This window comes from Microtus oregoni, unplaced genomic scaffold (genome assembly GCF_018167655.1).
Source record: "Microtus oregoni isolate MIOR12 unplaced genomic scaffold, Mior012 000019F_ref0000042, whole genome shotgun sequence".
NCBI lineage: Eukaryota > Metazoa > Chordata > Mammalia > Rodentia > Cricetidae > Microtus > Microtus oregoni.
Window position 1 is genome coordinate 3,034,430 of NW_024543078.1, and position 20,628 is coordinate 3,055,057.

At 55.1% G+C, this 20,628-nt stretch overlaps 1 protein-coding gene across 2 annotated transcripts in view; it reads left to right on the top strand.

The window, feature by feature from the left end:
• Window positions 1-20,628, top strand: part of Palm (paralemmin) — a 23,811-nt gene continuing 3,183 nt past the window's right edge. Inside the window, exons 1-8 of one of the 2 annotated variants that reach the window (XM_041668887.1) lie at window positions 1-243; window positions 10,787-10,838; window positions 11,140-11,220; window positions 11,535-11,665; window positions 13,272-13,422; window positions 14,838-14,859; window positions 18,256-18,315; window positions 19,664-19,795. In XM_041668887.1, coding sequence (XP_041524821.1) covers window positions 239-243; window positions 10,787-10,838; window positions 11,140-11,220; window positions 11,535-11,665; window positions 13,272-13,422; window positions 14,838-14,859; window positions 18,256-18,315; window positions 19,664-19,795 — 634 coding nt within the window. In that variant the 5' untranslated portion in view covers window positions 1-238. The remainder of the gene's footprint in view (window positions 244-10,786; window positions 10,839-11,139; window positions 11,221-11,534; window positions 11,666-13,271; window positions 13,423-14,837; window positions 14,860-18,255; window positions 18,316-19,663; window positions 19,796-20,628) is intronic. The other variant, XM_041668886.1, reaches the window with a different exon arrangement.

Here is a 20,628-nt window from a genome sequence, read left to right on the forward strand (position 1 = left end):
GGTGCAGCTGCGCCGGTGGGGGCGTCTGTGGCCAGCAGGAGGCGCGAGCGGGCGCGCGGGGTGCAGGGAGCGCGCAGAGGCAGCGCGCGCACGAGCCCACCCGGCCGCGCCCGGACAATACCCGGCGCGCTGGGGACTATGCCCGCGCCGGTGCCGCCCCCGCTCCGCGCAGCCCTGGCCGCCAGGCCCTAAGAGTCGGTCCTGCCCCGCGCTGCACCGCCCACGGACCTCGCGGGAGATGGAGTGAGTACCCGGCCACGCGCGCTCAGCCGCCCCAGGCCCCCAACGAGAGACCCAGAGGCGAAGCGGGGAAACCGTTCCCAGCTGCAAAGGGGAGGGATCGAGCTGGGCCGCGCGCTCCAGGCCTAATCCCCAATTATTGGTGGGGGGGGCACCCGGATTGCACCCACACATCGCTCGCAGGATGCAAAGGAGAGAGGCCCATGCTCCCGCAAGACCCTTCAATCCAAGCTGGGCCACCTGTGGGTGGGCGGCCCCCGAGAGCCTGCGGGATCTCGGGAGTAGTGGGGACCCTTCCTCAAAGGGCAAGGTGCTACCCGCCTCCCCTCCCCCATCTTCGACTCGCGGCTTCTGGCACTTCTGTCGGTCCCTCCTGCGTCCTGCCCTCCTCGTGGCCTCACCGGGGCACGTAGCCTCTTGGCCAAACCGATTCCGGCTCATTAGATGTGGTCCTGAGTTGCCACTAGCTTGAGAGGTGGATTTCCGCGGAGAACTAGGCGGGCGGTTCCCTGTCAGGGGCTCTAATCTGTTTCCCCCTTTCCCTCTTAAGCATGCTCCCCGCCAGGAAAAGGGGGGGACCTGATGGTGTGACTCAAAGGGGTAACTGGTTCAGGTTGAAAACGGTGGCGGTACCCAGTCCACAAACCCAGGCTGGTGTGAGCTGCGGTCTGTTTGTGTGGGTCTGAGAGAGATTTATGGGCAGTGGAAGATTTTGTACACAGCCGGGAGCCAAAAGAGCATGTACGCTCGCTCATTCAGGCATGCGGTCCCTTCTAAGCAATGTGAAGGTGTCCCCCAAGCCCCCCCTACTCCCACAGGTGGGAAGGATAGGTGCTTGAGGGGTGTTGAGGAAACATCGCCTAGGTCACAAACCCGCCTGCTTGGTGACTGGAGTAGTGGTACCCCACGCAGGGCCCCTGTCCTCATCTCAGCCAGGATTTGGGACATAGAAGTCCAGCCAGCTTGGCTGGTGGCCGCTCCCCCTGCCTTTCCCTCCCTGGGTGTGTTTTGTATGAGACAACTTTCCTCTTGGGATTAACCCGTGACCCACCACACCCACTGATGGGTGGAGACTGGCTGTCACATCCCTCCCTGGCCAAGAAGGCTAACTCCCAGTCCCTTACTTCAGAAAGCCCAGACAAAGGCCTGGCTGCTCCCCTCCCCGCCCTGGGAGCCCAGCCAGGGTCTCAGGGGAGCCAACGCCCGGATTGCCTGCCCCACATCCCCTGGCTTGTTTATCTGTTCAGCTGACCTGGCCCACGGGAGCCTCTGACAGCAGGGACAGGCCTGGGTGTGGCAGTGGCCAGGGGTTCACTGACAGGTGAGAAAACTTCCCACCCACAACAGCAGAGGAAAAACATTTTTCTGCATTTCAGCTTCTATTGTTTCCTATTCTTCTAGCTCTTTCTTTCCCACTGACTCAGAGGAGTCTAGGTGCTGCCCCAGGGCCACACAGCACTGAGGCCCTTAGCACCTGCTGCAAGGTTTTTGTGGCTTCTTGACATGGACCTCTCCCTGGGTGGGCGCCCAGTCGGTTACTGGATTTGGAGTGGGTTCAGCAGGAGGTTGGCCCGTGTGACCGTGAATGAGGGATTCCAGTGGACACAGGGTGGAAGGAATTTCCATCTGGCCCTGGCCGACCCTCATTTACCACAAGGGCTGAAGGCTCAAAGGCCAGGGAGAGGGGTGTTCACCATGCATTTTAAAGATCAGGGCTTGGCAGCCCACGCCTCCCAGCACTCAGGCAGCGGGCAGATCTCTGTGAGTTCCAGGCCAGCCAGGGCTACATAGAGAGACTCTGTCTCAACAACCAGAAAAAGCCCTTTAAAAATTGAGAAAAAGAGCCAGGTGTAATGGCACACACCTTTAATCCCAGCAGTCAGGCAGAGGCAGGCTGATCTCTGAGTTCGAGGCCCACCCCACCTCCCGCCCCCACTACCCTGCGTGCCTGTGAGTCTCTTGGTGGCTGTGTTAGGTCTGCCCTGATCGCTGAATGCCAAGCCAGCTTTGGTTTTCTCTGTCCCTGCTGTGTTGCTGAACTTGCAAACTCTGCCTCACGTGTCAGCCCGCTTAACTCTGGGGTGTTTGTCTCCAATACAAGGGAATTCAGTTTGAAATTCAAGAAATTTCTGGTTTGGTTTGGCTTTTATTTTTCTTTTCTTTAAAAAAAAATGATTTGTGTGTGAGTGTGGAAGAGTATATGGATTCAGGTGTAGGTTTTAGGAGTCAGTTCTCCCCTTCCACCGTGTGGGTTCTGGGGATTGAGCTCAGTTTGTCAGCGTGACAGCAAGCCCTCTTACCCACCGAGTCATCTAGCTGGCCCCTGAAATGTGAGTAAAGTTTATGCATCTAGAGAATTTTGTTGCTGTGTTTTAGTTTGTTATATTATTTATTATTTTTGTGGGTGGGGCATGATGCATGCCTAAAGATCAAAGGACAACCTGCAGGTCATTCTGTCTGTCCCCCATGTGGGTTCTGGGAATCAAACTCAGGGCCTCAGGTTTCGCAGCAAGCACCTTTACCTGCTGAGCCATCTTGACAGAATTCTCCTATTCTCCTTGCAATTTTAAATTTTTTTTTTGAGACATGTAGACCAGAATGGCCTCAGACTCACTACATAGCCAAGGAAGACATCAGCTTCTCCGTCACTGCCCCAGCCTCTCCATCACTGCCCCAGCCTCTCCATCACTGCCCCAGCCTCTCCATCACTGCCCCAGCCTCTCCATCACTGCCCCAGCCTCTCCATCACTGCCCCAGCCTCTCCATCACTGCCCCAGCCTCTCCATCACTGCCCCAGCCTCTCCATCACTGCCCCAGCCTCTCCATCACTGCCCCAGCCTCTCCATCGCTCCTGCCTCAGCTTTCTGAGATGGATCACCACATTCAGATTTTCTTTTAAAAGAGTCTTTTTTCCCCCTTTTACTGTGTAGCACAGGTGACTTCCAGTTCGTTACCCTACTGCCTCGGTCTCCTAGTCCACGAAAGATTTTCTGTTTTGTGTTGTTCCTTTCTACGCTGTCCTTTTCTGTAAAAGATTCTCCAGGAGCCGGGTGGTGGTGGTGCACATCTTTAATCCCAGCACTCGGGAGGCAGAGTCAGGGGGATCTCTGTGAGTTCAAGACCAGCCTGGTCTACAGAGTGAGTTCCAGGACAGGCACCAAAGCTACACAGAAAAGCCCTGTCTTAGAAAACAAAAATGAACAAACAAAAAAAGATTCTCCAGAACCTGAGGCGACAGAGGCACCTGCTGGCCAGACTAGTGCCTGCAGACAGACTCAGGGAGACAGCCTTCTGTGACCTGTGCTTGGACCCCAACCCCACAGGCTGCAGAGCCACAGTGTCTGTGCTAAAGGGACCAAGGGCATGGCGGGGCCAGGCGAGGAGGTCAAGCTGGGCTGAGAGGACTTGTGTCTGGAGCCGATGTCAGGCTGCAGAGGCCATCTGTCTCCTGGAGGTCTTACACCAAGAACGACGGACAATCAGAGCATGGTGATGGAGCCCCAGCCCAGCCCTGAATGACTGCGAGAAAGCAGCCCGTGGAGCCAGATGTGCAAGAACAGCTGTGCAGGGTGTGGTCCAGCCTGGGTGCCCAGCAGAGAGGCAGAGACTGGGGTTTTGTGACACCAACACAGGGACAAGAGACCATGTCCTTTGTCTTTTCTCTCTCTCTCCTTGTTGCTTGGTTAGTGTTTTCATTTTTGTTTCGAGAGATGGTCTGTCTATGTCCTGGCTATCCTAGAAGTCTCTTTGTAGACCAGGCTGGCCTCAGACTCACAGAGATCCACCTGCCTCAGCCTCCCAAGTGCTGGGAATAAAGATGGGCACCACCATGCCCAGTAGGCTGGAACTTATGGCACATTGACTGGCCAGTGTGCTCCAGAGATCCCTTGTCTCTGCCTCCCCAGGGCTGGGACGACAAGCCAGGGCCACCATGTCCGTCTTTTTATGTGGGTGATGGGGGGTACTTAAACTCAGGTCCTTGTGCTTGTGCCGCAAGCCCTTTACCTGCCAAGCCATCTCCCCGGCTCCACCTTGTTCGAATCCTCTGTCCATAGGAAGTCTGAGGGCAGGACCAGGAGGGTAGGGGGACCCCAGCCTGTCTTTGGCTCGGCCTTCAGAGGAAAGGTTTTGTGCCTGTAAATATGAGCTGATGAACACATTGTTAAATCAGCGACATGTCTCTGGCTCCGGGGAGGAAGGGTGTGTTCTGACCGCAGTTCGCCTCAGCCGTCAGGGCAGGGCAGCGGGAGCGCGAGGTGGCTGGTCACACTGAGTCCATAGTCAGGAGGCAGAGAGATGGCCCAGGGCTGCAGCCTGGGAACAGGGCTGCCACAGTCAGGGCGGGTCCTCTCACCTCAGTTAACCTAATGTAGTCTGTCTCCATGGCGATTCTAGAACCTGTCCAGTTGACAGCCACTGTTAGCACATTCTCCATGATTTGTTAAAGTTTTTTGTCTGTCTGTTTGGTTGGTTGGTTGGTTTTTGGTTTTTCAAGACAGTCTCTCTGAGTAGCCCTGCTAGGCTGGCCCAGAACTCACAGAGATCCTCCTGCCTCTGCCTCCCGATGTTGGTGGAGGCCACTTGTTTGTTTTCCTGCTGCCCGGGCCCAAAATAATCACACAGAAACTATATTAATTACAGCACTGTTTGGCCAATAGCTTAGGCTTCTTTAACTAAGTCTGACATCTTAAATTAGCCCATTCCTATTATTTTGTAAAACCACAACGAGGCTCTCAGTTTACCAGTCTGGTTCCTGGGCGTCTGTCTCCTTCGGCAGCTACATGGCGTCTCCCTGACTCCGCCTGTTCTCTCTCTATGGCTCTGTTCAGATTTTTCCGCCTGTCTTTACTTTGCTAAGCCATTGGACAAAAGCAGCTTCTTTATTAACCAATGGCAGTAAAACATATTCACAGCACACAGAGGAGAAATTCCTGCATCATCCTGACAGCTGGGATTAAAGACGTGTGCCACCATGTAGATCTTTTTAAATTTATATATAGGTTGGAGAGGTATGTCTCGGTGGTTAGAGCATCCAGCTGCCCTTTCAGAGGACCTGGGTTCAGTTCCCAGCACCCACGTTAGGCAGCTCACAGGCATCTGCACCCTTGTCTCCAGAGGATCCAGTCAGCACATGCACACGCGTGGTACACACGAACTCACACAGACACATGAGAAAACAGAATAAATAAGTCTTTTTGTTTTTGAGACAGGGTTTCTCTGTGTAGTCCTGGCTATTCTGGAACTCAGAGATTCACCTGCCTCTGCTTACCAAATGCTGGGGTTAAAGGTGTGCACCACCACCACCACCTAGCTATAAATGTCTTTTAAAAATCTGGAGTAAGCCAGGAAGCAGGTGTGGCGGCACACACTGTCACCCCGGCACTGGGAGTAAGAGGCTAGACCGAGGATCAGGAGTTCGAGGTCATCCTTGGCTCACAGAGGCCCACGGATGTCCTGGGTTACCTGAATTCCATCGTGAAGAAAAGATAGCTCTGAATATATACGAGACAAATGCATTTTGTGCTTAAACTTGATCCCATCCGTTTCCCTCCAGGGGGCATTCAACCTACATATTGATGCCAAGTTGTTCAACCATCTCCTCTGTCTCCTCTAGAGCCCTGTCAGCCTGTGGGTAGTGACCCCTGGGGAGAGTGTCAAACAACACTTTCACTGGGGTCTCCTCTCAGATATAACAGTAGCCACATTACAGCGGTGATGACGGAATTTTATGGTTGGGGGGTCACCGCACATGAAGAACTGTATTAATGTGTAGTGGTATTAGGGAGGGCGAGAACCATTGCTCTAGAACCTTCCGTCACCCCAAAATGTAGCCCACACCCAACAGCAGTCACCTCACCCCCTTCCAATCTTCCGGCACCCTTGAGTCCCCGGTGGGGTCGCCTTGCTCTTCCTTATGGCTGGGTGCTCCCCTGTGGATGGTCCAAGCTGAGTCCACACAGGGACACTAATGGCTTGCATGTTAGTTTGTAACACTCTGCTCAGGGCGTTGGGCATCCAGGCCCCGCTGTAGATAGTTGTGGGTCGCAGTCACTTGGACTCACAGGACAAGTGTCCCGTGGACGACCTCCCCTGACAAGGCCTCGCCGCTCCACGGTCATTGAGTAGCTGTGTCCAGGAGCTTGTGGATACAAACACACCGTGTTCAGAGCGGGTAACAAGTGTTAGGACGGTGCCTGGCCTGCAGAGATCTGGGGGCATCTGCACCAAGTGGGCAAAAGGGCAAGAACCAAGGCCCTGGGATCACAGCGGGCACTACTGGAAGTGTTGTGGGAGGTGGGGCATCTAGACCTTCCACCCGTGAGGACCAGGGCAGGGCCCAGCCTCTCCGCCAACTGCAGGTTAAGGACAGTGCATCTGTTGCTCTGGCACTGGTCAGCACTGCTCAGCGGTGCCTGAGGCTGCTGGAGCCCGGAATGGGAGATTTGAAGACTCCCTGGAGGAAGAGGCTGTGCCCAGGTTTCTTTGGAGGTGGAAAGGCTGAAGGTGCTCAGGGCAGGGAAGGCCAACCTGACCCTGACCGCTAAGGTTAGGTTAGGGCTTGGAGCAGGCTTGAAACCTGAGGTCTGAGGTTGTCAAATACTAGGAACCCAGGAGACACAGGGTACCCCGAGATAGGGGGCAGCAGACCGGTGGATTGGGCAGGCGGAGGAGGGGTGACCGGCTGCTCTCCTTCTCACCTGCCCTGTGACCACCCCCTCCTGACCAAGGTCACCATCAACTCTTTCCTTTCATTTAGCTGCAGGAATGTTCTGGGCGCTGGGTTCCACGCCTGACCAGCTCCATCCCTCTCATTGTTGTCCTGCTGGGTACTGGAGCTGTCTAGGCTGTGGAGGAATAAGCGTGAGCAACCCCCTCATCTCCTATCCCTGCCAGATCTACCCTGTCCGCTGTGTGACCTTGGGCCTGTTGCATAACTTCTCTGGGCCTTGCAAAAACAAAACTGGAAGCCAAGGCTTGGGCTTGCTGTCACTGGATTCCCATTATCTCATCTGGAGCTGAGTTATCTCAGGAGCTCGGAGACGACGCCCTCTGTGGTCCGCAGCCACCCACCCACATCAGCGGAGGAGCCCAGATCCACCCCCCCCCCAAGTGCTTTAAAATGATCCCCAGAAAGGGCGACTCCTTGAGCTGCAGGGTGTCAACAGCTCTGGACAGTGCCCGCCGTCCACAGAAGAGCCCGCAGGTCACCTGTCCAGGGACACAGCCCTGCACAGAAGCTCAGCCCATCTCACAAGTGGGGCGCATAAGACCTTTGGGGATATGGCCTCTGTTTGGTCATTCCGCAGGGGCTTTTCTCAGTGACTTAATTGCTTCCTCACTCTGTAGCCCAGGCTAGCCTCGGCTTCCCAAGTGCAGGGATGACGGGCATCAGCCATTATACCCAGCTCCATTTGCACGCACACACACACACACACAACACACACACACACACACAATAAAATGAGTACATGTTTTTTTCTTCAAAACGGCTCTTCTGTGTAACTGTAGTTGAACTGGAACTCACTCTGTAGACTAGTTCTGTAGGACCCCGACCTCCTGCATGCTTGGGGGGTGTCCGCCCTCTCGGCTCCCCAGTCTCTTTTCATTCTGTATTTTGAGACCAGATGTTACCTAGTTTTCCGGCTGGCTTTGAGTTCACTGTCCTCCTGCCTCAGATTCTCTGTTGCCGAAATCACGGGCATGGCCCTTTGATATGACTTGGGTTTAATGATGTGCATATTCTCCCTTAACCTTCACTGCCTGGTCCAGACCCTCCCCAGAGAGATGTGTGGGAACGCCAAAATGAGAGAAAAGGCAAGGGCCTTGCCCCCTCCAGTCGACACCCCTTCTCCCCGCTCCAGCCCAAAGCAAGTGGAACCCTCACAGCCACTCAGCGCTGGGCCGGGGGTGGATGCTCAGCACAGGTCCCTCCTCCACACTCAGGGCCTCGCGTTGCCATGGGAACAGCGAGGTTGCCAGGGCGACCGCCTCCCGCGGGCCCGCCATCCCTCACAGCAGTGGCGCCTGGGGGTGGGGAGGGTCACGGGAGGGGCTCAGCTGCGCGCCTGTACGACGACAATCTGGGGACCGCTGGGCCAGAGGGATGGAAGCTGTCTTCTTGGGACGACTGAGAACATTGTCTCTATGCCGACTGCCTATGTCCACCTGACTTCCTCGTCCGTGCTGGCCTGGAGACACTGAGCGCCTGTCTCTACCAGCCCAGCAGCCACACTGCCCCTGTGCCCAGCCTGAATGGCCACCGGATTCTTTGGTGGGGGAATAGCACACTGGGTGTGTAACTCCCCGCGGCCCGTTTCTCCCGAGGGTCTTGAATCTTTCCAATTTTATTTTTAAACAGAGCCTCTGGCTGGCTGGGAACTCATTCTGTAGGCTGCTGCCTCTGGGTGCTGGGATTAGAGATGTGTGCCACCACTCCTGGAACCCTGGGAGTCTTGGCCCTCTCCCCTGTGCCCTGTTCCTAAAATGGAGGAGGAAATGTGGGGTACCACAGGAGCAGCACCTTGGCCCCTCTGGGTGTTAACATTGGGCCTTGGAGAAAACTCGCCAGACTGGGCGACCAGGGGGTGCAAAGGTCTGGGTAGAAGAAGAATCTGAGTCTCAGTGGCTGGAATAGACTCATAGAATAGACTCATGGAATAGAGCGAGGGGGAGGAAGGAGGGGCAGGGAACCAGCAGGTAGATAGATGTAGCTAGATCTGTGGGTAGGAGGAAGGAGGGGTGGGAACCAGCAGGTCGATCCGTGGGCTAGGCTGACTCAAGTGGAGTCTCAAGAGGGTGTGTGAAGGGGAGGGCTGGGCTCTGATCAGTGCTGTGAGAAGCTCCGGTTGTTGGGAGGAGGCTCTCACCAAGCTGTGTGGAGCCTCACTGAGGACAAAGTCAGGCCCAATGCATGACCCAGGTGAGGCAGGGGTTTCGAAGGCTAGTATGGGCAATTTAGTGCGGCAGTGTCTCACTACAGAAAGCAAGGAGCACACGCCTTTAATCCCAGCACCCAGAGGCAGAGGCAGGCGGACCTCTGAACCACAAGTTCAAGGCCAGCTTGGTTTACAGAACTAATTCCAGGACAGCCAGGGCTGTTAAACAGAGAAACCCTGTTTAAGAAAAAACAAATAGCCGGGCGATGGTGGCGCACGCCTTTAATCCCAGCACTCGGGAGGCAGAGGCAGGCGGATCTCTGTGAGTTCGAGACCAGCCTGGTCTACAGAGCTAGTTCCAGGACAGGCTCCAAAGCCACAGAGAAACCCTGTCTCAAAAAAAAAAAAAAAAAAAAAAAAAAAAAAAAAAAGAAAAAACAAATAAACAAACAAGCAAAACAAAACAAAACAAAAAAAAACACGAGCTGGGTGGTGACTGAGGAACGACACTCAGAACTGGCTTCTGGCATCCACACCTATCTGTATCCACGTGTACAAATTCATGTACCAAACACACACACACACACACACACACACACACACACACACAGTAAGAAACAGGGCTGAAGGCATGGCCACCGTGGAGCCCCTGCTTATCATGTCCAAGGTCCCATCCCCAGGCCTGTAAAAATAGATAAATCAGTGTGTGCTCACTCCACCAGGCCCCAGGAGGCACTGAGAAGGGAAGGTGCTTCCTGCCAGGAAGGGAGCAGCTGGACAGGGTCACCTGCCAGGGCATGGGAGCCAGGCCTCAAGTGAGGTCACGAAACTGAACCCGAAAGTGAGGGCTGGGGAGGCGCCGCTGGCTCCAGGTTGCCTGGGCGGATTTGGGTAAAGGCTCTCCGCTGTGGGGCCTGCTGGACTGCCTCCCTGTTACAGTCCTGGACAGGCTCAGAGCTGGGTGTATCTCCTGCTCCTGAGTTGCTCAGTGGGAAACTGAAGCCCAGAGAGGTACAGGGAAGCCTGAGTCCAGGCCAAGGGTGTTGAGCATGGCTGTAATTTCAGTCTGTGCAGATAAGGCATCAGGAAAGTGGGGGTGGGGGGCTGGGGAAGGTGCCCAAGGCTAGCCCCTGCCGCCAGCTGTCTCAGGAATAGGGGGAGACAAAGCCTTGGCTTTGCCGATGCTTTGCTCTGTGTTCTGGGGAGACGCACTCTGTCTCTGGAATCTTGGGCTGTCATTTAGTTTGCAGGGGTGGGAGGTTGAGGGGAAGCTAGGGCACCCTTGATCCCCCCTGTGTGTTTTCAGGGGTGGGAGGTAGAGGGGGAGCTAGGGCACCCTTGATCCCCCCCTGTGTGTTTGCTGGGGTGGGAGGTAGAGGGGGAGCTAGGGCACCCTTGATCCCCCCTGTGTGTTTGCAGGGGTGGGAGGTTGAGGGGGAGCTAGGGCACCCTTGATCCCCCCTGTGTGTGACTTGGTCGAGAGGAGGGTCCCTGGGGGTCATCTTAATAGATCTAGTCTTTCCTGGGAGGTGACGCTCACTCTATTAGTTGATATCAAGCCTAACAGCACCCTTTCCTGCACACATCCCAGCTCTCTAGGCCTGGAGGTCACACCTTATGGGGGTCTAGGGTTGGCGGCGGTCCTCTCTGACTTTGTCTCCTATATTCAGGGTCCTGGCGACAGACACTGTGTCCCAGCAGGAGCGGCTTCAGGTCATCGCAGTGAGTTCCTCCCACTGTGGATTTGAGGTCGTGAGTGGGTCGGAAAGGATGGGGTTCCAGGATTCTTGATGCACAGTCTGGGGCTCAGAATTTGGGTACAGCAAGCAGAGAGTTACCTAGGGGTCCCCAGAAATGAAAATAGACAAGTGGGGGAACTGAGGCTAGCATTTGTCACAATCTAGGCCCACAGTCAGCTGATGCTGCTATGTCCAGGTCCCCTAGCTGTGTTGTGTACGGTTCATAGGGGTGCTGGGTACTACCCACCAGGTGATGCGGCCCTGACCTGGTCCTCCACTCGCAGGAGAAGCGCAGGAAGCAGGCAGAGATCGAGAGCAGACGGAGACAACTGGAAGATGACCGGAGACAGCTGCAGCATCTTAAGGTGGGGCCGAGGGGGGAGGGCAGGGCGGGGCTATAGGTGCGCCGAGGGGAGGGGAGGGGTTATGGGTGGGCGGGGGAGGGAGGGGTGGGGCTCTGTTGGAGCCCTGGTCTTTGGGATGGACCCTGGTCTGTGTGGGGCCTACGGGGGCTACTGGCATGTATGCCCCTTGGAATGGTTTGGGACTAAGGTCACTGGCCTCCAGCCTGACCCTGACTGACCTCATTCATAACCCTAACCTTAAAATGAATCCTAACCCTGACTTTGATCCAGTCGTGGCCTTGCCTGGATTCTGAGCCTCTTCCCTGCCACCCTAGTCCAAGGCACTGCGGGAACGCTGGCTGCTGGAGGGGACGCCGTCCTCGACCTCTGAGGGCGATGAGGACATGAGGAAGCAGATGCAGGAGGATGAGCAGAAGGTCCGGGTCCTGGAGGAGTCCATCGCCAGGTGGGCAGTATGGTCTGGGCCTGAGGACACTTGGGGACCCCCGCATCAGGGATGGGCATGTGTCTCATTGAGGGTCACACAGCGCCCAACCAGTGTGGCTGTGGACACAGAAGCTGCCTCGGGTTTCCTCCTCTGGGAGTCCTGGAGGAAGGGAGGTACCACCACCAATCTCCCTGAGGACTTCCTGGCGCCAGCCCAGCTGGCCCTTGCAGCCCTAATAGAGACCACAGAAGCAGCTGGGCCTGCAGGAAGCCTTAGAGGGGTCCAGACAGGGAGAGCAGCCTTCCGCAGTGGGGGCTGTAACAAAACACGAGTGTTTCCGGCAGGCGGCTGGTGGGGGTCTGGCTGGGAGAAGAGGGGTCGGGGTAGAAGGAAATTACTAACTTCTACACTGTCTGCCAGCAAGGAAGGGACACCCATATGAATTCAGTCTGGCCACGAGAGACCTTGTCTATGGGGTTGGCTGAGATTTCCCTGTCCACGTGGGGAGCGGTGTAAAGATAGCATCTGGGGCCTTCCTACACGTTAAAGGAGCTATGTGCGATCAGCGAACTCCCCGGGCTTCTGTTTTCCTTCTTATGAACCAGTTAGCGATCCCGTTGAGTGTTTTGTGAGGTTTTGGTTTGATTTTTGCCTGGCTGGTGAAATCAAAGACCAGGATGAGCCTAGGACAAGGCTCCGCCTCTGGCCACGCCCCAACCCCTCACTGGGGGATTCTAGGCGGGGCTCCACCCTGACCACGCCCCCAGCCCTTCACTGGGGATTCTAGGCGGGGCTCCACCCTGACCACGCCCCCAGCCCCTGACTGCCCTCCCCCTTCTCCTCTTTTAAAAATTCTTTGATTTTGTTTTTTTGAATCTGAATCTCTATAGCTCAGACTGACCTAACACTGGCAGCAATCCTCCTGCAGCGGCCTACCTAACATTGCCTGGCTCTGCCCTAATTGGTTTTTTGGGACTTGTTTGTACCGAGCTCTTCTGATGCTTGTGATAGTGACACACATTTTTCCATTGTCCCTACAAAGCTCACCCTTCCTGTCAGTTGTAATTGGGAGAACAGGGAGGGGAGTCTGAAGCAGCTTAGCACACAATGAACTCAGCCCTGCTGCCTGCTGGCTGGGAGAGTCACAGAATCACCAGGCCTACAAAACAACAAAACATAGACCCGGTGGGATCACTCAGAGGGTAAAAGGTGCTTGCTGCCGAGCCGAGTTCGATCCCCAGAACCCACTCCTATGGTGACCTCCACACTGCGCACACAAAAATCTTGGCATTCCTTTAATCCCAGCACTTGGGAGGCAGAGGCTAGCCTGGTCCACAGAGCAAGCTCCAGAACAACCAGGGCAATACAAAGAAACTCTGTTTGTGTTTGTTTTATTTTTTTTTAAGATTTTTTTTATTGTTTTGTTTTTGGAGACAGGGTATCTCTGTAGCTTTGGAGCCTGTTGTGGAACTTGCTCTTGTAGACAAGGCTGGCCTCAAAATCACAGAGATCCGCGTGCCTCTGCCTCCAGAGTGCTGGGATTAAAAGCATGCACCACCGTGGCCCGGCACCAAAAACCTAAATTTGAGGAGCCACCGTGTGTGACCTTTCTCTCTCTACAAAGGCTCGAGAAGGAAATTGATGTCCTGGAGTTTGGAGAGGCAGCGCCAGCCGCCCCAGAGAAGAACTCCTCAGCCCGCAGCCCAGTCCGGCCTCTGTCTGCAAGCCCAGCCAAGGAAGAACAAAAGTCAGATGCCCTGGTGAATTCTCAGCAGGTAAGAGGCTCCTGGAGAAGCCAGGTCCTGGGTGACCCGAGAGATACTGCTTGGATGGACTCTCTGGGTCCATTGCCTCTGTGTGGAAGCCACCTCTGTGCCTGTGTGCTGGCGATTCCATAGCAGCCAGGCCTTGGCCCCAAAGTTTTCCTTTCTACTGTTTTTTTTTTCTTTTTCTTTTTGAGGGGGGTGGTGCTGTGCACTGAACCCAGGACCTGAGTCGTGATGGAGTAGTAACCAACAATGATCCATCCTTAGCCTAACATCTGTATGTTTAATTTTATCTATTATAGTCTCCTGGAGAACAGAGGTCCCGCTGTGGAGTCAGTTCTGTCCTTTAATCTTTTTTTTTTTATATTTATTTATTTATTTATTATTTATACAGGATTCTGTCTGTGTGTATGCCTGCAGGCCAGAAGAGGGCACCAGACCTCATTACAGATGGTTGTGAGCCACCATGTGGTTGCTGGGAATTGAACTCAAGACTTTTGGAAGAACAGGCAATGCTCTTACCCTCTGAGCCATCTCTCCAGCCCCCTGTCCTTTAACCTTTATGTCGGTCCCAGGTCTTTAGACTTGGTAGCAAGAGCATTTGCCCTGTGAGCCACCATCTTGCTGACCCGAGTTTTGGATCTTTTGAGGCGATTTCTCACTTGTGTTTCTCAAGCTGGTCCACCTTGGCAAGCCTGCTCCACCACACCCAGCTGGCTATGTTGTTTTTTATTTCTCTGTTGTGTGGGTGTGATGTCTGTGCGCGCATGTTGGTGCATATGTACACAGAGGCCAGCAGGGACCGTGTGACTGCCTCAGTGCGCATGCCTGTGTGTATGTACACAGAGGCCAGCAGGGACCGCGTGACTGCCTCAGTTGAGCTCCACATTATTATTATTATGTTATTTTATTTATTTATTTATTTATTTATTTTGGGGCTAGGGTCTCGCTGTGTAACCCTGGGACTCACAGAGATCCTCCTGAGTATAGAGATTAAAGGCATGAGCTACCACACCTGCCCATAAATCACTTTTTTAAAACTTCCGTTTGATGGAGGGAGGACCAGACTTAGGGGTCTGCTAGCTGACCAGAGGGGCAGGGCCGGCCGAGGGCGCGCTCACAGCCTGTGTATGCTAGGAAGGAGCTGTGCTGTCCAGCCCTGGTCTGTGTGGATCTGAGCGCCGTGGGACACACACCCTTCCCCCGGAGCACGAGGACGGCGGGCAGCCTTCCCAGAGCGGGCGGGCTTTGAAGGTTGAACAGGAGCTCTTAGGCACAGGTTGACAGAATTTGCTGGAGACCCCATTAGGGGTTGAGCCTGTCTCCCCAAGACTCCCAGCCCCGCAGGCCCATTCATCAGCTGGGGGTGGAGCTTAGGGCAGTAAGGGAGGCGGAGCAGCCCTAATCCTTCTCCTCTTTTTCAGATGCCGCTAGGCACCTCGAAAGGTAAGCTTCCAACCGGGAAATGCGGCCTCTGGTGCCCTCTGGTGGTCAGAGGTGGGATGGCGGGCTAGCGTGGAGGAGCTAGTGTGGAAGCTGGCTGGGGCGGATGCCCTGGGCTAACCAGTTCACAGCCAACATCTGTAAAATGTCACACCCGACACCCCAGGGTTGAGGACGCCAAGGCGGCAGGATCTGGGCTCTCTGGCTGGCCGGCTCGGCCTTATCAGCTAGCTTCAGGGCTGGGAGGTGGCAGACAGCTCACAGCAGCCTGTAACTCCAACCTCAGGGGACCTGGCAGGCACAGACACACCTAATTAAAATGAGTAAACTCAGAAAAGGTGGAGAACGGCAGTGGATACACAAAGTGTCAGGTTCAGGCTTCCATCTGTGCATGCACACTCCTGTACTCGCCTCAGGAGTAAGTATATATACCACACACATTAAAAAAGAGATACCAGGCCGGGCAGTGGTGGCGCACGCCTTTAATCCCAGCACTCGGGAGGCAGAGGCAGGCGGATCTCTGTGAGTTCGAGACCAGCCTGGTCTACAAGAGCTAGTTCCAGGACAGGCTCCAAAACCACAGAGAAACCCTGTCTCGAAAAACCAAAAAAAAAAAAAAAGAGATACCAGGCGGTGGTGGTGCACACCTTTAATCCCAGCACTCAGGAGGCAGAGGCAGGCCTCTGAGTTCGAGACCAGCCTGGTCTACAGAACAAGTTCCAAAAATATAAATATATGTGTGTGTACATACACACATGTGTCATATATAAATACACTTTTTAAAAGCAGAGGCTCTGGCAGCCTGGCTGGCTTTAGACTCAGTGTATAGCCAAGGATGATCCCCTGACAACTGGGAATAACTGTGTGGTGCCAGGGATGGGACCGGGAATTCCTGCAAGTCAAGCGAGTGGTCTATCCACTGAGCCCCAACATAGCCATATTTATTTATTTATTTTTGAGACAAAGTCTTCATCCGCATAGCCCAAGCTGTCCTGGAACTCACTATGTAGACCATCCCCAGCCTCTGGCATGCAGCACCACGCCAGACCAGGTCTGTGTTTCCTGCCCAGTGCAGCTGGCGTTGCTGGCAATGCGGCCTTAGGGCTCTCTGGCCTGATTTACTGTTAATTATTCATAGGAGATTGTCTCCCGGTCTTGCTGTAGAATTAAAAATTAATAATTAAAAGAAAATCCATGCAGGCCTCTCAGGGATTTTGTGATAGTCATTTTTGTCTGGATAACGAAAAGTCTGTGGGGTTCAGCTGGGCTGGCTGTGGGGCGAGGGGCCCTGGGCATGCATAGGTCTGGGGTGCAGGTCATGTATTGGGTCTGGGGTTCAGGTGCAGGTGTTGGGGTCTGGGGTGCAGGTCATGTGTTGGGTCTGGGGTTCAGGTCATGTGTTGGGGTCTGGGGTGCAGGTGCATGTGTTGGGGTCTGGGGTGCAGGTCATGTGTTGGGGTCTGGGGTTCAGGTGCATGTGTTGGTTCTGGGGTTCAGGTCATGTGTTGGGTCTGGCGTTCAGGTCATGTGTTGGGTCTGGGGTTCAGGTGCATGTGTTGGGGTCTGGGGTGCAGGTCATGTGTTGGGGTCTGGGGTGCAGGTCATGTGTTGGGGTCTGGGGTTCAGGTCATGTGTTGGGTCTGGGGTTCAGGTGCATGTGTTGGGTCTGGGGTGCAGGTCATGTGTTGGGGTCTGGGGTGCAGGTCATGTGTTGGGGTCTGGGGTTCAGGTCATGTGTTGGGGTCTGGGGTTCAGGTCGTGTTGGGTCTGGGGTTCAGGTACATGTGTTGGGGTCTGGGGTTCAGGAACATGTGTTGGGGTCTGGGGTTCAGGTACATGTGTTGGGGTCTGGCATTTGGGTGCAGGTGTTGGGGTCTGGGGTTCGGGTCACGTGTTGGGGTCTGGGGTTCAGGTGCATGTGTTGGGTCTGGGGTACAGGTCATGTGTTGAGGTCTGGGGTGCAGGTCATGTGTTGGGGTCTGGGGTTCAGGTCATGTGTTGGGTCTGGGATTCAGGTCATGTGTTGGGTCTGGGGTTCAGGTCATGTGTTGGGTCTGGGGTGCAGGTGCATGTGTTGGGTCTGGGGTGCAGGTCATGTGTTGGGGTCTGGGGTTCAGGTCATGTGTTGGGTCTGGGCTTCAGGTACATGTGTTGGTGTCTGGGGTGCAGGTCATGTGTTGGGTCTGGGCTTCGGGTGCAGGTGTTGGGTCTGGGGTTCAGGTCATGTGTTGGGTCTGGGGTTCAGGTACATGTGTTGGGGTCTGGGGTTCAGGAACATGTGTTGGGGTCTGGGGTTCGGGTACATGTGTTGGGGTCTGGCGTTCGGGTGCAGGTGTTGGGGTCTGGGGTGCAGGTCATGTGTTGGGGTCTGGGGTTCAGGTGCATGTATTGGGTCTGGGGTACAGGTCATGTGTTGGGGTCTGGGGTGCAGGTCATGTGTTGGGGTCTGGGGTTCAGGTCATGTGTTGGATCTGGGGTTCAGGTCATGTGTTGGGTCTGGGGTGCAGGTCATGTGTTGGGGACTGGGGTTCAGGTCATGTGTTGGGGTCTGGGGTTCAGGTCATGTGTTGGGTCTGGGGTGCAGGTCATGTGTTGGGGTCTGGGGTTCAGGTCATGTGTTGGGTCTGGGGTTCAGGTACATGTGTTGGGGTCTGGGCTTCAGGTACATGTGTTGGTGTCTGGGGTTCGGGTACATGTGTTGGGTCTGGGCTTTGGGTGCAGGTGTTGGGTCTGGGGTTCAGGTCATGTGTTGGGGTCTGGGGTGCACGTCATGTGTTGGGGTCTGGGGTTCAAGTCATGTGTTGGTGTCTGGGGTTCAGGTGCATGTGTTGGGTCTGGGGTTCAGGTCATGTGTTGGGGTCTGGGGTGCAGGTCATGTGTTGGGTCTGGGGTTCAGGTCATGTGTCGGGGTCTGGGGTGCAGGTCATGTGTTGGGGTCTGGGGTGCAGGTCATGTGTTGGGTCTGGAGTGCAGGTCATGTGTTGGGTCTGGGGTTCAGGTGCATGTGTTGGGGTCTGGGGTTCAGGTCATGTGTTGGGTCTGGGGTTCAGGTCATGTGTTGGGTCTGGGGTTCAGGTCATGTGTTGGGTCTGGGGTTCAGGTCATGTATTGGGTCTGGGGTTCAGGTGCATGTGTTGGGGTCTGTGGTGCAGATCATGTGTTGGGTCTGGGGTTCAGGTCATGTGTTGGGGTCTGGGGTGGAGGTCATGTGTTGGGGTCTGGGGTTTCAAGTGAGTCAAGCAATCTGGGGTTCCAGCACATGTTAGTCTGTATGCAGGACTTGATTGTCTGTGGAGCAGGTATTTAGGTCTGTATTCATGTTCCTGGAGGGATGTTTTGAAGTGATCGTGTGATCCCTTCTCTGACTCCATCTTGTTTTCCACCCTGCGCCCCGTGCAGAGAATCGCATGTCCTCCACACCAGTGCGGACTCCGGGGGGATCCACCATGATGAAGGCAGGTAGGTTAGCCCCTCCTCCGCACCCTGGTCTGGCAGGGTGGGGTTCTCCCAGACCTCAGTACCCATCTGCTTGGCTGCAGCACACCCACCCACTGGCCAGCATGGGGGCTCTAACCCAGTGCCCAGCGGCTTCCATTCCTAACCTCAGCACACAGGCTGGACTGGCTCCCACACGCCTGAACACGCTTGCGTCAGTTCCTGCCTGCTCCAGGGGTCCGTCCCAGCATCACACTGACTTCATGTGGGACCTGATGTGTTCTGTCCTGGGGGAGGGAGGGCCGCAGGAGGCCTAGAATTTCTTGCACAGGGTTCAAGTTCAGGAGGCTAGGGGCGTTTCTTAATTGAGAAGGTACCACCAGATACGGTTCCTCCTGTCCCCCCAATCTCTTCAGTCAGTGACTTTAAATGGTGCACACCCTGCCCAAGTGAGTGGGGCTGTCCTGCAAGCAGATATTTAGGTGCAGAGACGAATGATTAACTTACAATCAGTTATTCATTCAACAAATGCTTACGGAACCAGGCATGGAAGAGGGGGAGTTGGTATTCTGATTGGTGCAAGTGGCCGTCCAATTAACCTGCGGAGGAAAAGGAGGACGAGGACATTGTTTTGGGTCCCTGACCTTGCAAGGAGGGCCTCTCTGAAAAGAGTAGGACTACTCATTCTGCTGCGTGCTTACGAGTGCCCTCTGCTGGCTGCACGGAGAACAGACACTGGTCCGGCCTGGGTGGGTGGGGTGCTGTGTGGGTCAGCAGGGGACCGTTCTAGATGTTTCTGGTGGTGACTGTGATGGAGAACGAGCCAGTGGAGGTGGACAGCGGGCTACAATGGAGCCCTGTGGACCCTGTCTGGGTCAGTGTGAGGTCAGCTTGGGATACTAAGGGTGGTCGTTAGGGCTTGGCATTTTCCATAGCGCCATGAGGAGGCTTGTTGGTGGGGGACACACACGGTCAGTGCCTGCCTGGGCAAATGCTGTTCAGATTCATCTCATGGGCATGGTGGCGCTCGCTTTTAATGCCAGCACTCGGGAGGCAGAGGCAGGGGGCTCTCTGTGAGTTCGAGGCCAGAGTCTGGTGGCTCAGCAGGGCACAAGGACATGGGGTCCTGGGTGGGACGGAAGCGCGGGCTGTGGGTTCTGAGCAGAATGCTGACTTGAACCCTTAGCATTAGGAGCTGTAGAAGGTGTAGAGAGGAGAGGGTCACGACTGGGTGCTGTGCCCAGTGTCCCCAGTGTGGCTGGCATCACTGCTTGGCTCTGCTGCTATCTTTCTTCCCTGGCTTGGTCATAGCCCGGTGGGGGATGCCTGAGGGAGGAGGAGCCTTAGGGTAACCCCGTGCCTCTCCTGTCAGCCATGTACTCGGTGGAGATCACAGTGGAGAAGGACAAGGTGACCGGGGAGACCAGGGTGCTGTCCAGCACCACACTGCTCCCCCGGGACCCACTCCCTCAGGGCGTGAAAGTCTACGAGGACGAAACAAAAGGTATGAGAAGCCACGCCTCCTGCAGGGGCACCCGCAGAGCCCAGGTCGCCTTCCCAGTCCATCATTCAGAACCTGGGCAGTACGCTGGGCACTGAAATGGAACCTAGAGGCAGGTTCAACAAAGCTCAGACCTGCCACTCAGAGCCGGCGTGAGGAGGGAGCTTCTCAGAGGCCCACAGTTGCCAGCCAAGAGAAGGGAGCAGCGCTCCTGGCAGGAGCCAGTTGGCTCAAGGGCTACAGGGAAGAAGGGACCGTCGTCTGGCTGGAGGGGTACTGGGAGCTGTAGAAGAGACAGCTTCTGGATTTTTATGTGCCGGTGGTGCTGGAGACAGAAATCAGGCCTCCAGAAGGCTCGGCCAAGGCTAACAAAGCCACGCCCCCAGCCCCTCACTGGGGGATTGTAGGCTGTTCTTTCCAGCTTTCCTGACTGGCTTTCTAGGTGTTTTCCAGGACTAAGCTGTGGGGAAGTCATTTTGAAGGAACTAGGGTACATCTAATCAGGAACGATTTTAGCGGGAGCCTTAAAGTCCAACTGGTCCCCTTCTGATTTTTAAGAAATAAATACATATCCTGTATGGTTTATGAGGTTTGGTCCTTGGTGTACAATAATCCTCTCTGCTTTCAGAGCATCCCATAGCCCAGAAGAAGCTCCGCATCCCCACAAGCTTCTCCCCATCCCCACAAGCTTCTCCCCATTCGGTCCCCAACCCCCATCACTCACACACCCACTTCTGGTCTCAGGACTTCACTGTTTGGGGCATTTCCCATCATGGAGTCCCACACTATGTGGCCTTCTGTGTGAGTCTCTCAATGAAGAGTATCTGAAAGGTCCT